Source organism: Cornus florida, unplaced genomic scaffold (genome assembly GCF_030987335.1).
Source record: "Cornus florida cultivar Cherokee Brave unplaced genomic scaffold, ASM3098733v1 CherokeeBrave_3.0.0_Hap2_Chr10, whole genome shotgun sequence".
NCBI classification, from domain to species: Eukaryota; Viridiplantae; Streptophyta; class Magnoliopsida; order Cornales; family Cornaceae; genus Cornus; species Cornus florida.
The window spans coordinates 108,445,793-108,461,313 of NW_026775580.1; the positions used below are offsets into that span (position 1 = coordinate 108,445,793).

At 32.9% G+C, this 15,521-nt stretch overlaps 1 protein-coding gene across 5 annotated transcripts; it reads right to left on the bottom strand.

The window, feature by feature from the left end:
* Positions 1 to 3,950: 3,950 nt before the first annotated feature.
* LOC132276925 (light-mediated development protein DET1) lies at positions 3,951 to 14,481 on the bottom strand. 5 transcript variants are annotated; one of them, XM_059778574.1, is made up of 11 exons: positions 14,056 to 14,481; positions 9,916 to 10,343; positions 9,569 to 9,797; positions 8,975 to 9,112; positions 8,669 to 8,737; positions 8,446 to 8,502; positions 6,662 to 6,742; positions 6,402 to 6,566; positions 6,106 to 6,201; positions 4,569 to 4,668; positions 3,951 to 4,307 (listed from the first exon to the last, which is right to left on the bottom strand). In XM_059778574.1, the coding sequence occupies exons 1-11, from the start codon at positions 14,125 to 14,127 to the stop codon at positions 4,168 to 4,170; spliced, it is 1,575 nt and encodes a 524-aa protein (XP_059634557.1). In that variant the 5' UTR covers positions 14,128 to 14,481; the 3' UTR covers positions 3,951 to 4,167. The 5 variants fall into 5 exon arrangements, with proteins under 5 accessions (XP_059634557.1, XP_059634556.1, XP_059634555.1 ...); XM_059778573.1 differs by having other exon boundaries at positions 8,975 to 9,148; XM_059778572.1 differs by lacking the exon at positions 14,056 to 14,481 and adding an exon at positions 11,684 to 11,812.
* Positions 14,482 to 15,521: the final 1,040 nt, after the last annotated feature.

Here is a 15,521-nt window from a genome sequence, read left to right on the forward strand (position 1 = left end):
CAGAAAATGAATTCTACAGCCTTTATTTTTTTTATTTTTTTTTTTGTATTTCTAATATTTGACCTAAAAATGATCAAATGAGTGCACTCACCTAACCAAAAAAATTCTGCATCCATGGCTAGTGGTGCAATATATTTATATATGCGAATCTTTTTTATATATATATATATGCGAACTATAACATGATTTTTTTAAGAAAGTTGATATTCACTCTCTTTGGTTAAATGTATTTTAAAATAAAAAATGACAAAAATATTCTAATACTTATCCTCTTGTTTATCCATTGGAAACACGAATGTCCTTTTTATTTTAAGAAAGCCTCAAAATGGAAATATAAAAACGTGTATTTAATTATATTTAGGTGCGTGTGATGTGTGTTATATGGATGTTGATTAAAAGATTGAAATAATCAAGTATATTTGTATTTATATTGCAATGATCATTACTTTTGTCTTTCTCTTCTTGAGGTATTATTAGTTAAATAGAAAAAGCAAACAAACAAACTCAAAAGGTTAGTCCCTCTAATATGATCTCCAATCTCTCTTTGAGATGAAAGAAAAAATTAGATGAAAAGGAAAGGAAAAGGAATGAGACAACTCTAAGAGATAGTGTTATTATTTTATTTTTTTTTATTTTGTTCGATTTGATGAAAAATATTTTAAAAATAGTTTTCATCTTTATCCTACCAGGAAGTTTCTTCTTTCCTCCTATCTATCTATCTTGTCTCCACCTCTGTTCTTTTATACCTAGAGAAGCATCAAGTAGAGGTTGAGAGTTTTGAGCCACGTTGTCTATAACTGTGTGTGTATTTATTTTAACTTTTGGAAAAATAAAAAAATCAAACAGTGTGAATGAATGCTCTTCAGGATGAACAAAAGTGAGTTAACTTTTATGTTAATGTCGTACACTTGGTAGTCTCGTACTTCTTGTCTCAAATATCAATTTTTATAGGTTTTAATCAATGTTTTCAAGTTGGCATTCCATCAACCTTAGTACTTTGCCTATACCAAAAGAACTGTCCGATTTCTCCAATAGTTGTTGGGGTTGATACTGTTGTTAAATGCATATCACATTTACATCAAATTTCAAATCAATCAGTACAGAAGTTAGCATCTCAATTAATGTAGGTGATAGTACCAGATAGTAATCTGACTATGCAGTAGGTCTTGATACCTTAATTTTACTCAAAGTTGAAAATGAATATTAACGTTCGAACAATATTGTGAAAAGGGGTATAATGTTGAAAAAACACCTATGCTCTTACTTCTTATTTTTAAGAATAACTTAAACTAGGGTTTGTTAAACTTGCTTCCCGATTTTGGATAATTATAGTTACCTATTTTCTAATTACGGGAATGTAATAAATGGATTATTGTCATCAATTTCACTAATAATTAAAGATGATTAATACTGATGTAACAAATTTTTTAACTTCATATGACAAATCTGTTCTAAAAATCGTTGTAAAGACACTTTTGTCTAATACTTTTCATATGTGAAAAGACAATTGTACTCCTAATTAAATAAAATTAGATCGACGAAAATGTCATGAGTTAAAAGTATAATTGTCTTTTTGCACAATAAACATTGAACAAAAGTGTCTTTACAATAATTTGAAAGGCATATTTGTCACATAAAGTTAAGAAAAAAAAAAAAACTTATCACAATAACATTGACCATATTTGACCGTTAGTAAAACTGACAACAGGGATGGGCTTGTTATACACATTAACTGTAAATGAAGTAATTACAACTATCCAAAACACGGTAGATAAAAGTGCAATAAACATTAATTAGATAGGAGAAAAGTGTAATTTATTCAAATTTCAATAAGATAATTAGTCTTACTTTTCGAGCTTTTTTCCACATAAGTTTTATGAGTTGGGATTGGACGAACACGTATGAGTTATGGGATCCAACCAATCCTGCTCTTTGTAATTTTGAATAGTGATTTAGGGACTGAATTCGATAATTGCCGAATTCAATTTATGTACGAGGAATGATGAATCATATCACATGACCTAATAATGACATTATGTAGTTAAGGACGGTTCAATATAATTTGAGGTTTCAGACTAAACAAATGAAGTGGCCTTTTATGTTTGTAATGTTAATGTTTTATGATTTTTAAGTTTAGCAGTAAGACTTTTTCAATCTATAGTTTCATCGTTAGCTAATTGAATATTACTTTGAACTAAATAACTTGGGACAAAAACAAAAAACTATAAATCTTTTGAATGCACTAGTCATTTTTTTATCTAATTTTCAAATACAATATGTAGTTGAAAAATGCCAAGAGTTTTTATCTTTAGGATTATTAAATCATTAAATTTAATTAGACTATTTTTACCAATAAATCTCTTATTTTTGGATTAATATTTTTTCATTGTCCAAGGTCATAGATATTTTTGGGAATAGAATCTAATTTTTTATTTCACTTTCTTCTCCCCATTCATTTATTTATTTATTTATTGTTGTTCATAAATATTTTTCTTATCGCACATATAGTCACCAATATCTTTTTCTTTCGGTAGTGTACAATTACTCTTCTAATTCATCTAGAAATCTTGGTTGTTCATTAATTGATTTTTCACTCTTTTTTTTTTTTTTTTTTTTTTTTTTTTTTGTGCTTTGATTATTAGTTGTAACAAATTTATCAATAGCTCATTTTTAGATTTAATTAATTTATCTATTTTCTCTTCTTTATATGTTTTTCATATTCAGATTCATACTTTTTAGTAAACATATTCAACAATATAAAAAAATTATTACAACTCACAAACAAAATATATGATTTTATGACAGCAAAATTTAGTAAAACTATAAAATAATTTAAGTTATAAAACAATAGAATTTGATTTCAAAAAATTTGGTCCGAGGCTTCAACAAATTATTCAATAGAATAAAGTGTGCTCAAAACATTCTCACGGAGTGAAATAGTGAGAAAATATTTGAGAAACAAGATTAAAAAAAATAATTAAAAAAAAAAAACAAAGACAAAAGAGAAGATAAAAAAAAATATGTAGTAAGAGTCTTGAAGAATATGGAATGTTTCACCAATTCTCACTACAACCGTAAATTTATATGGTTGTAATGATCATGTTTATATGGTTGCAATGATCATGGGAATATATATATATATATATATTTATTTATTTATTTATTTTAAAGGAGAATGTAAAATCTGGACGTAAATCTTTTAGACACTATTAAATCTCTTTATTGGTTAAGATCTAATAATAGAAGGAAATAAATATTTTAGAAAAGTTTTAATATATAAAGAAACAAAAATTGGGGCCCTCAAATAAAGGTGATAAAATAAAATATATAAAAAAAAAAATAAAAAAAAGAAAGAAAAAAAAAAGAAGAAGAAGTAGGCCCACTATTAATCTTTCTATTTAATAAAAATAAAAAATAAAATTTTTAGGAATGTTATAATTTATAAAGTAAAAAAATATAGAATTTTCCTATTGACTGGCCGCCAAACTCACCTAAGGCTCTAGTCGGCTCTCGGCTCTGCATGTAGTGAGGTCCATCACCCCACTAAGAAACTATTTTTTGTAAATTTATAAATTTTAATGATTACATAATTCGCAAACCTTTTTTTTCTTGTTTTAAGATATAATAAATTCATTCAAATTGAAAAAGAAAAGTTTTTAAAATTACAATGATTATTCAATAAATTATAATACATTATTAAGGATCAAGTTGAAAGAGACACAGATTTTGAACCGTAAAGAGATCAATATACAAATTTCATATCCAAGAACCTACAGTTAAAACCCTAGTTTTATTTTCTCAATTGATGCAATGGCCTTTTACCAGATTTTTAATTTTTTAATTTTTTTTTTGTTGTTGGTACATAACGCGACATAAGTTGCATTAAAGAGAGTACTAAACCAACAGCAGTATATGAAACTTTAAAAGATTATCCAACAGGAAAATTCATAGGTAATACAAATAATCATCACTACATATCAACAAAGTCAGATACTACATTAAAAAAACACAGACGCTTATAGAGTACAAGAAATAAATGTATTAATGTTGTAAACTCTTAATATAAATATACAACTTTCGTGTTCAATTTCAATCTCACTAGAGGCTGTTACAGATGGGAAACATGCAACCCTAAAAGAAGAGAAGAAGAAGAAGAAGATGAGGTGATCATCCACGGAAATGAATATTTACAACTGATGGCTGCAAAAAGAGTGTCTGCTGAACAGAGAGAGCTAGGGGCAAAATTGGATGGAACAGGAATGAAGAGATCTTCTTTGTCCGACCATCTATGCTACCAGCTTCAGGTCCTGATTCAAAAGCCAGCTAACCATGATCATCCACTCGGGTCAAAATATAACTGAGCAAGCAATGGGGTTGGAGTGTAATCGTTACAGGCAAACTGAAGCTCATGATAATAATATGTAAATGAACAATGATACTAGAAGATGACCGTAAGGTCTCAGTTTTACTCTCATACAATTTGCTCGTATATATACAGCTTAGAAATATGTAGAAACCCTAATTGTATTCTAGTATCAGTTTAAAGACTGCGGTTTACAGTTATTTACCTGGTTTAATCTTGAATTTGAGAGAATACGGTTTCCTTCTTAAAATGAACTTGATGGGATGGTCTGTGGACTGTCTGTGTCGGTCAGTTGCAGAAATAAGCTGCAATAGATCAATTATGAAGGTCAAAAACCTAAAGATAATGAGCATAAAGTAGTGAAACCCCCTGAACTGCACATTAGCACCTTTAAGGGGGAGAGAGATGCTCTAAGAAACCAACCTTCGAAAAATGCAAATCAACCAAACATAATGTTTGAAGAGCCATATAAGAATTTCATCATTACAGTGAAGTAAATACAAAGGATGCAATAAAGGAAATGAGATTCATTTGCAGTTGGAATGAGGAAAAATATGATAAAACATTGTTCCACAATGAATTCACAAGTAAGAATAATTGCAATAATAGCATTACACTTCCATATAACAAACAGAAACTTTTCACTGGTGATTCGATCGGTAGTTATTTTTTGACATCGATGTGATATTTATGATAATGTTTCTTCAATATACATTACTAATATATCCAATAAAATTAGCCCTCCATGAAGAGTAAAGAAACAAACTAATGGTCTTTTCTGTAAGAAGAAAAAAGAACCATATGGTACATGCAGTACGGGAAGAGATAAAAAGATACAGAAAGGCAAAGAAACACTTGAGCATCCAATGTGAGTAAACGAATTTCTGATTTAAAGGATCCAACTTGTGCATAAACTCTAGCCAATAATCAGCCAAAACAATGAAGTGTCACGGAAATAAAGCCGCTCCTGAGAAAAATAACTTAAAATTGAATGAATTTTCAATTATTGCATCAACTTTAGCCATTGTCAAGGAAATAAAAGTGCCAGTACAATGGCTAATACCATAGAAAGTGCTTGCTCTTCTGAGCAAGATTATTTGCTGCATCAAGCGAGAATTAATTGAAAGCATGCCAGCAAAATTGTCCACAACAATACAAAATGGGAAGGATAAGATTGAATTACCATCAAGGAGAAAATGAGAGAGAGAGAGAGAGAGGGGCAATGTCGAGTCACCATTAAACCCCAAAAAAATCAAATACCTCAAGATTGCTTGGTTGGCAAGAATGGAGGGTTGGAATGGTAATCTTATCCCTTTTCTTGCCTGATTCCCTAGTGTGGTATGTTACCATACTAGGATTCCATTACTCCAAGAATGATATAACCTTTTAAAGGGGATTGTAATTTAATTCAAATCTTCGACGTAGTAAGCATGAGAATGCGGGTTCAAGTTGACAGTAGGCATTTTATGAATAATAATAGTGTCAAATGCTTGGTAAAATTAATATCAAAGGCTTGGTATGTCTAGATTCTCTCCCTCTTCAGTTTCGAGTGTGGGCAGGAGCGGCACTTGGCAATGAACCTTTACATATTAAGAGGAAAAACCAGTCTTGCTGACAGTGACACATAGTTAAATCTAAAAATAAAATAAATTTAAATTATTAATGAATTAGGTGCTAAAATAAATTTTAAATAATGACGTGACATTAGCATGTAAAAGAAAGATTGAATTTATAAACCAAACCTTTTCATCAAATCGAAAGAGAGATTGGTCAAAATAAGGAGAAGGACTCTGCGACTGGCAACTAAAAGGCAAAGAGGCCAGCATCTTCTTCACAAACTGCATATAAACCAAAAAGCCCATTACAGTAATTTTCACAGCATAAGGCCATAACGATTGCATGAGCATGGAAGCAATATGTAACCCTGTTACTATTTTCTGTCAAAGTCTCTTCGCATCTAAGCACAGATTTTTTCGAAGACAGTGCCAAAAAAGAATCCAAAAATTTCAACCATACAAGTTCAACTAAGAGACGTTACCTGTGAAAAGCTGCTGGCTTTATTTTTGTTGCACCTTAGTTGCTCAAGTGCATGAATGTTATTTGAGTGAGACGATATGAAATTCATATACACTGAATTTTTTGATGTTGCGTGAAAGTGGTCACTGAATTGCTCAAACAAGAAATAGAGCTCCTCTGCCGAATTCTACAGGAAATTAGGAAGAACTCGTGTATATATTAGAGTAAAGCCTTAAATTCGAAGAAAACATAAACAACCAATATATGAGCACAAACAGATACCTGATAAAATGCAATAACTTCAGTTGTCTCCATGTTGTATACAGCAAAGAATGCAGGATGGTTATCAGCACTTCGTGTTATCTAGGACATCAAATATGTTCAATCACCATACAAATAATTCTCATAAGGAGCACAAAACTTACTTCACTTAAAAGTCGATGACCATTAGATTTAGTATGAAATCAAACACATACTAAATTCACACACCATTAATTCAGGAGCTGATCCTTAAAGCTCCAACGTTGACCACCATGAATATTATCTACTAAACCAACCAGGGATCAGGTTGATTAGCACCAAAATTTCAAGGACAGGTGTGGCTGATCTAAACCTCTTCTTTGGCTTCTAAAGATCATCAATGGAAAATAACAGTTTTTTTCCAATATTTATCTGACACTAATAACTATGGTTCACACAAAATGCACTTTGTGATGTGGTGGGCCAAATTCGGTGCCGAGTTTTGATCCGACGACCTGTTGGATGAACTTTGAAAAAAATTTGACCCGTGTTTTGCTCATGGGTTGTGGACCCTAATTAGTCTCTTGTAGCCCAATATATAAGGGCGCTTAGGGTTTGGAGTGGTGTAAGAGAGAGAGACTGAAATTCGTACAAAAACAGAGTGAAGAGCTGAAACTTGTAATCTCCGATTTTACACATAGTGAAAACTTTCGCCAGATCACAACTGTGGACGTAGGCTGTTGCTGAGCCACGTATAAATCTTTGTGTTCTTTGTTTGGTGCGTTTACTTTTCTGTCGTGATTCTTGGTTTTATCTTGGGTTCGTTGCGTTTGTCATAACACACTTTATGTCTTCAAGATGATAAACAATCAAAGTCATCCTCTGATTACCGATTAGAAATTTAAAGCAGTTTTGATATTAGACAATTTAAGCTTACAATCATGAGGTAGCCATTAGAGTAAGTGAACTGCACAGCTAATAATTCTTTTGCGCGCGCGTGTGCTTATAATAAAGATTGGATGCATTTAAAAGGTTGGTTTTAAGCACATTATGAAGAACCAGACAGACGACGGAGCAAAGCAGAAATTGAGCAAGACAAAAAATTATAGTAAAATTAAACGTTCAGGGACTAATGAATGACATAAAACATCGATATACACATATACTCAATTGAACTCACAAAGCCTTCTGTGGACCACCATAAACAAATAAATCACTGAAAACTTAAAACTATAGTCAAATCGTAAACTAAAAGCCCATTTGGTGTTGATATTATTCTATGTTTTCTATGGCGAAAAGGCCTACAGGGCATGATATTTTCTACTACATACAACAACTTATGTTCATTAGTCACTGTTAACAACCATCTATCCAAAAGCTTAAGCTATTAGAGAGGGTGTAACTTAAATATTTAAAATCCTTTAACACGCCCCCTCACTTGTGGCCTTTTTTGGTCCAACACGTGTTTCAATTTTTTTTAAAAAATTATTAGGGTAACGGTGAGACTTGAACTCGAGACCTTTGGCTCTAATACCATGTTAACAACCATCAACTCTAAAAGCTTAAGCTGTTAGAAAGGGTAACTTAAATATTTAAAATCCTTCAACGGTTACATCCAATAAAAAGATCATACCCCATAGGCCTGTATTATGGTATTTATATATTGATATGTATTTTATCTTCTTCCACGGATGAAGGCAATGGATGCCTGCCCCCATATATATTTAATGTTTCTTCTTACCGGAGTGACCAACAACTAAATCCCTTTCAAAATGGAACAAAATAAGCATTGCATAAGACAGAAAGGCAGGAACAAGAAACCTCACCCCTCCATCGACACTGCCAAACTTTATCAGTAAATGATGCCGGTCCAAGAATTGTACCTGCTCAAAATGCAGACAATTTATTATATGTCCTATTCGAAGAGGATAAACAGATTTGTGGGGTAAAAACAAAAAGGGAGAAAACAAGATATGCAAGTCGTGTTCACATTTTCATTCAAGAGCATAAAGACGGAAGAGATGTGCACAATCAAAATTAGAACCATACCTTCCAAATAATCAGATCAACATAATCTTGAAAATGGAAATAGAACTTCTTCTTCAGGCATTGGATTCTCTGATTGAACAAGAAAACAGAGCAACTAAGCCAAGGATATTTTTGAACTAATTCAGATACGTAACTTGGTAACTGAAAGGAAATTCAAGAAATGTTAGGGAAACCCAACAATAAACACCATAAATGATATACTACATTATAAATGAAATGCCCCATATAAATGAGATAGATTAACGAATTAAAAAGTTCTAAGACTCTAATTGAAAGCATCATAAATTTAATAGTTGCGTGACCAACCAGGGTTTGATCTGTTTCTTCATTCCATATCCCACGAAATATGAATGAAAGCAAGCGCTGTTTAATACCACTGAGGAAATAATTGTCTGGAACAGATTCACTATGTTGCAGACCATTTCCAATATGATTCAGGGGCACCTGATGCAGCTTACTTTTGTTAGGTTCTACCGTGCACTGCAATCGATAGCTATATTGTAAGTCTAGGAACATGCATTTGATACAAGAGAAAGAACTCTTTATTTGGAAAACCGCATTGATAAATATAATTAGCCATAATAATGAAAGCCACTAAGTTTATGCCACCTTTTCACATTCACAAACATGACACCCCCTGTCAACAAGGACCCGATTCTCTGTACGATAAAAGGGCCCATCGTTATAATTAACTAAAAGCCGCCTAAATGATAAGCATTGTGAAATTTTATGTTAAGTCAATAGGGTTTTCAATTTTAACTGTCCTACTCTGCCTTAAGGCATTAAGTTTTCTATATTCGAGGTGAAGTCTCAAATCTGATAGCAAGTTTAATCAGGAAAAATGCCCGTAAACCTTCAGTAAAATGCTCATCAGGAGCTTGAAAATTGAAAACAACTTGCCTGCCCATTGGAATTGAGAAAAAGCTCATCATCTTCACGGCAAAATGCTCCAACTGCTCGAACATCAACAAGGTTCCCGGAGTCCCTAATTTGAAGAATGTGTATTGTTTGATAGCGAAGGGATACTATAGCCAGTAAATCATCATACAAGAAAACACCCATGCTATGGGCGAGATTAACATAATCATTGCGGAAAACCCTCTCATCAAGTATAGCTCCATCTTCCAATCTAAGAAAATCATAGTGAATACAGGCCACAATGAACCTTTGAGGAATATCTCAAATTGTCATCTTTCAATTTTTTTTCACAAAATTGTAAACTTGTTAGAGAAAATAAAAGTACAAACCTCAAAAGGTGAAAAGTTATCTTTTCAATTGAAGGGACTCCTTGGACAGCTCCTCCAACAGCAGGCGCGTCATGAACTTGGGCAGTTGAAGTTGCAAAGAGTCCAAATTGGTTACTCTCTATGTAAAGGAAGAAGTCTTTGCATATAAGCTCGTTGCTTGAAGCTAGTGGTACACAGTATAGTTGGGTGAAAAAGCTCTCAAACCTATTGGCTTTGGAGGGAAGATCATGACTATCACAATCTTCTTCTTTGCATGAAAATGACAGCCATGTTGGCCTATAGACAATGAGCTCTTGATGATTTCTGCTGAAACTTATGAGGTACTGACCATCATCAGTGAACTTACGGAATGAGTGGTCGGGGCATTCAATATCGTATATGGTACAACTTGGGACTAGATTCTCGTAAAACCGCCTTGCATAATGAATCTGCAAGCATCATATTATGGTTATCAGCTTTGAACTTCTAGCAGACTGGCACAAAATAATTCACAAGTTAGAGAGATAGAGCATCCAAACTAATTCCATACACATTCACTTCTTCCTTCCCATTCATAAATAAAAACAGAATTTTGTAGAGAAATGATACTTTATGTTTGTGAAATAATATATATTATTGCATAAAACCAGCGGCCAGCATAGAAGGAATGCCTATAACTTCACGAATAATATGAAATTATTTCCAAGGCCTTAGAACGTTTTCTTAGCATCATCAACTACAATAGGAAGCAAGGAAAGCAAAAAGAGAGATGCCTGGATTCCAAAAGGTTGACTGCAAGAACAAGAAAATTCTGCTTTCAACACCTTCCCCGGCTTAAAGGTGAAGCTTAAACGCTATAAAACACATCTGATAACTGAGAACCACCCTGGGTTGTGAATATATTTAAAATGGAGTTGTCAAAGATGCTGGATTCAACTACCGTATTGCCTAAGTACCAATATGGAACAACACATCAAGAAAGAGGTGACGCTGCATAGCACACATTTTTGAGATACAAATGGAGTTTACATATTGGCATGCCAAATTAACTATTTCTTAAGCTATTTGAAACACACTTCCTGTGCGTCAAGATAATTTTAAGAATAATTATCATCATCCTTGCTTAATCCTATATGAATATGGTCGGCCACAAGAATTCTCTCTCCAATCTTTGCTATTACATGCCATTTTCTACTATATTTAACTTTTTAAGGTCATTTTTAATAACCTCGTCCCACGTTGTTTTTGGCCGCCCTTTCTATCTCTTGCCTTCTATTACAACTATTCTTCCTCTTTTGACAAGTGCGTCTCTAGGTCTCTGCTTTTAGTGTCCAAACCAACAAAGTCTACTCTCTAATTTTCTCCCCAATGTGTGCTAAACCAAAACTTTCTCTCACTTTCATTGGTGATCCCATCTCTTCCAGTCATTCCACCCATCCATCTTAACATTCTCATTTCCGTTCCATGAAGGCATTGTTATTGTTTCCTTTTTAGGGCCCAACATTATGCTCCATACAACATAGTTGGCCTAAGACTCTATAGAATTTTCCTTTTAGCCTATGTGTTATTCTTTTATCACATAATATCCCACTAGTTTGCCTCCATTTTGTCCAACCCGCTCCATATTTGAGAATAAATAAAAAACTAAAATAAAAGAACAAGGAAATAATATTCTTCAACATGTAATATATTAGAACGGCATTGAACTGAAAATATGAAACAAATCATTCTTTACAAAGATACACAAAAACTTGATGATATATTATTTCTAAACCCCACTCTTACTCACATAGTTGTTATCCAAGAAATGTAGCCAATAGATTATCAAGTAAACCCTGATGGGAAATGCTTCCTTTCCTTCCTGCCAAACAACTGAAACTTTACTCATCTCTCCCCTTTCCATTCTCCCTCTTTCCTTCAACCCATTTTCCCTTCTACCTGTTGGGTTTGTGGCTCAAAATTGCATAAATTAGTTTCCTTTTCCATTTTGGAAGACTGAAATTTGTGAAAGAAATTGTATCTCATTATGTTTCTATTTTAGAGTGAAATTGATTTGGTAACTCCTTGCAGGCAAGTGGTATAATTCTTGTCCAACAAGGAATTGGGTTTTTTGAAGACTATAAATAGAGATGGGTTTGGGTAGAGAGGTGGAGAGGAAAAAAGATATAATTCTAAAGAGAGAAAAAGTGAGTTAAGTTTGTGAGGAGAAAAAGTGTGCAATAAAAATTTGAAGTAAATAAAGTCATTCTTCCCCCGTGGATGTAGGCAATTTGCCGAATGCTTGTGTGTGTGATTTTATTTGTTCTATTTGCCAATTGTGCGTGTGAAATCCTAACAAGTGGTATCAAAGACAGGATGACAACTATTACAGAAGGAAAGTAGGTGGTCCAGAAATTTGATGGAAGAAGGAATTTCAGCCTTTGGCAAGTTCGGATATGAGATTTACTGATTCAGCAAGGGTTAGGAGAAGCTTTGGGTAAGAAACCGTAAAAAGATGGAAGATGCAGATCGGGAGAAGATCAACTCGAAAGCAATGAGTGCAATTCGATTGACGTTGGCGGATGATATTGTGTATGATGTGATAAAAGAAGATTCAGCAGCGGACATGTGGAAGAAGTTGGAGAATTTGTATATGGGAAAGAATCTCACCAACCAGTTAGTCTTGAAGCAAGAGTTGTATTCCTTTAGGAGAAAAGAAGGGGTAAGCCTACAAGAACATCTTGGTGAGTTCAATAAAATTATTTGTGATTTATCTATTGTTGATGTCAGTGATAAGGATAAAGCAATTATTTTGCTAACATCAGTACGCTTTACCCATAAGCATTTATTCAATACTTTGCTTTATGGGAGAGATACCATCTCAGTGGAACAAGTTAAGAGTGTTTTGTTCTCTAATGAAAAGTTGAATAAAGAAAAGAGCCGTGATGCCCAGGCTCAAACTCTTATTTCTCAAGAGAAGAAGAGATTTGGAGCTTCAAGAAATCTTGTGCCATTGTCAGAGAAAAAATGCTACTACAGGTGTGGAAGAAAAGGGCATATTTAGTGGTATTGTCTGGAAAGAAATGAGAGTAACGGAAAGAAATGAGAGTGCATCCGCTACTGCTGTTGTGTCAGAGTTGTGTCAGAGAATACAAAAGAATGGAGTGATAATGATGAAGTATTATCAATCATTGATACTAAGGGAGAAGCTAAGGAGTGGATACTTAATTCTACTTGTTCCTTTCAAGTGTGTCCTCATAAAAAGTGGTTTGCTCCCTAGGTGGTAAGGTAATTATAGGGAATAATGCTTCTTTTATGTTATGGGAATTGGATCAATCAAAATCAAGACAACGAATGGTTTGGTAAGAACTGTAACGAATGTACCAAGTGTTAGAAGAAATGTGATTTTTGTGGGAGCATTGCATTCCAAGGGTTGTTGGTGTGAAGTGAAGAATGGATTAATGAAGATTAGAAGGGGACCACGTGTCATGCTTTTGGGAATATTTTGTTGGGAAATACTATGCTAGGTGGAGCAATTGTAAAGACATAATGGAAGCCTGTTTCGAGATCTACTAGATTGGAGGATCAAGAGAAGGAAGAAGTCTTCGCAATTGCAAAACCACCAACATTTATTCCATAAGCAAGAAGAGTTCGATTTGGTGACTAGAAAGTAGATTCTAGGTTCAATTATTTGAACTTGGAATTTGCTAGGAACAGAGGAGTGTAGCGGAACAGCGAAGAATGACTAGAAGAAAGAAGATGTTAGGTTCAAGGTGGAGAGATACAGTCAAAGGTGGAGATTGATGGGTTTGTGGCTCAAAATTGCATAAATTAGTTTCCTTTTCCGTTTTAGAATAAGATATAGATGGGTTTGGGTAGGGAGTTAGAGAGGAAAAAGAGTTAATTGTAGAGAGAGAAAATGTGAGTTGAGTTTATGAGAAGAGAAAAAAAATGTATAATAAAAATTTAAAGTAAAGATAGTCATTCTTGGGCCGTGGATGTGTGCTTTTATCTGTTCTATTTGCCAATTGCTTGTGTGAAATCCTAACACAACCAAACAATGAAAGAAAAATTAGCTGTTAAATTGGTAAAGGAGATTTTAATTCAATCTTTGCTATATAACACAGAACAAAAGGGCAAAGCAAGAAAGATAAAGGAATCAAATCAGAAGAAGAAACATACACTTGTGCCCGGAGCAGGAGTGTAAATCTGGCGCTCGAAAATTCTGGCAGTAACATTGTTGCTTCTAAACATCAGTGCTAGCTCCAAACTCAATTGATCTTACTCCAAAAACCCACCATGTGATGTGAATAAAGATATATAACACACTTTTCTACTACTGTATATAGTTCGAATTAGAAACAACGCTGAGGGAAAAAGCATGCAGATGATCAACAAACCGCTGGTTGTAGAAATTTCACCGAAATATCGGCGCAAAAACGATGAATTGGTCGGCGATTGACAGCGGTGACATACAACCTGAAGGCTCTCAGACTTCGACTTCTCTCCCTGCTCTCCCTCCGTCACTCGTTTTATGTGGACCTGTCGATTCTCTCTCTTTCTCTCTGTTCTCACTCCGTCACTCGATTTATGTGGCCGGATGGAGCAGAGGCAAAAGTAAATACTAGTACATAAATAAATACTATTTGACATTTTTTATCTATAAAATTGTAAAATAACACTTGCACACACTCCCACACACACAAAATTATTAAAACCCATAAACACAGTGAAGCCACTCTCCCAACGAATTTTGATCCAAATTTTAATTCGATTGAGAATAGCATCAACTTAAATTTGATAATTTATTAATTAAATAAATTAAATAAAAATTATGATCAATTCAATCGAATAATAATTTGATGTCACATAAAATATTAATATAATAGGACAACTATATATTATCAAATGCTATAATATAACTTTTTAATTTTTTCATACGCTAGAGCGTTTTCCTTTAACAAAGAATAAAATAGTTAGGGCCTGTTAGTATTTTTGATTTGTGTTTTTTGTTTTTGTCAGTGTATTGTGACCAAATAAAAGTACAAAGCATGTTTGATAATATTTGTTGTACTTTTGAATAATATCAAAACTCTTCCAAAATTAGAAACATCAAAATGATACTTTTATTTGTTTTTGCACTGTAGCGAAGCACTGTTTAAAAATAGAAAATAATTTTTTTTTTCTAAAATAACATTTTTAACTAACTATTCAAAATTTCAAACTTATAACATTTTTTTACCAAACATGCTTTCATATTTTTGCTTCTAAAAATCTTGTAACAAATTTACGTTACCAAATAAGCTTTTAAACAGTGTTGAATACACTTTAAAAGTATAATCATTGCTTCTGTTTCGGGTCAAAGTAAAAGCACATGGCAATTTTGGTTACCAAATGGGCCCTTCATTTTCTTCTCCTTTTTTCTATCACTTTTTATATACTTTTTGTCATTTGTTTCTCTCTCTTTTTTCTTTTTCTTTTTTTTTTTTTTTTTTTCTAACTTCCATCTCTTTTGACATTAATTTTTTAAAATTAAAATAAAATACATTTATAAAGTATTAAATTATCCTATTGAATGTCCGTTTTATGAAATTATTTAAAAATTATTCATTGAATTGTTGTATTGAATCGCGTCAATAAATAGTCTC

Bases quoted from the DNA above. Each gene is read 5' to 3' on its own strand.
- LOC132276925 (XM_059778571.1), bottom strand. From the start codon at position 11,797: ATGGAAAGGGGAGAGATGAGTAAAGTTTCAGTTGTTTGGCAGGAAGGA. The intron at 8,503-8,668 runs GTATGGTTCTAA...CATTTTGAGCAG, and splicing joins TTGATCTGATTATTTGGAAG to GTACAATTCTTGGACCGGCA. The intron at 6,743-8,445 runs GTGAGGTTTCTT...TTGATGTCCTAG, and splicing joins TTGGCAGTGTCGATGGAGGG to ATAACACGAAGTGCTGATAA.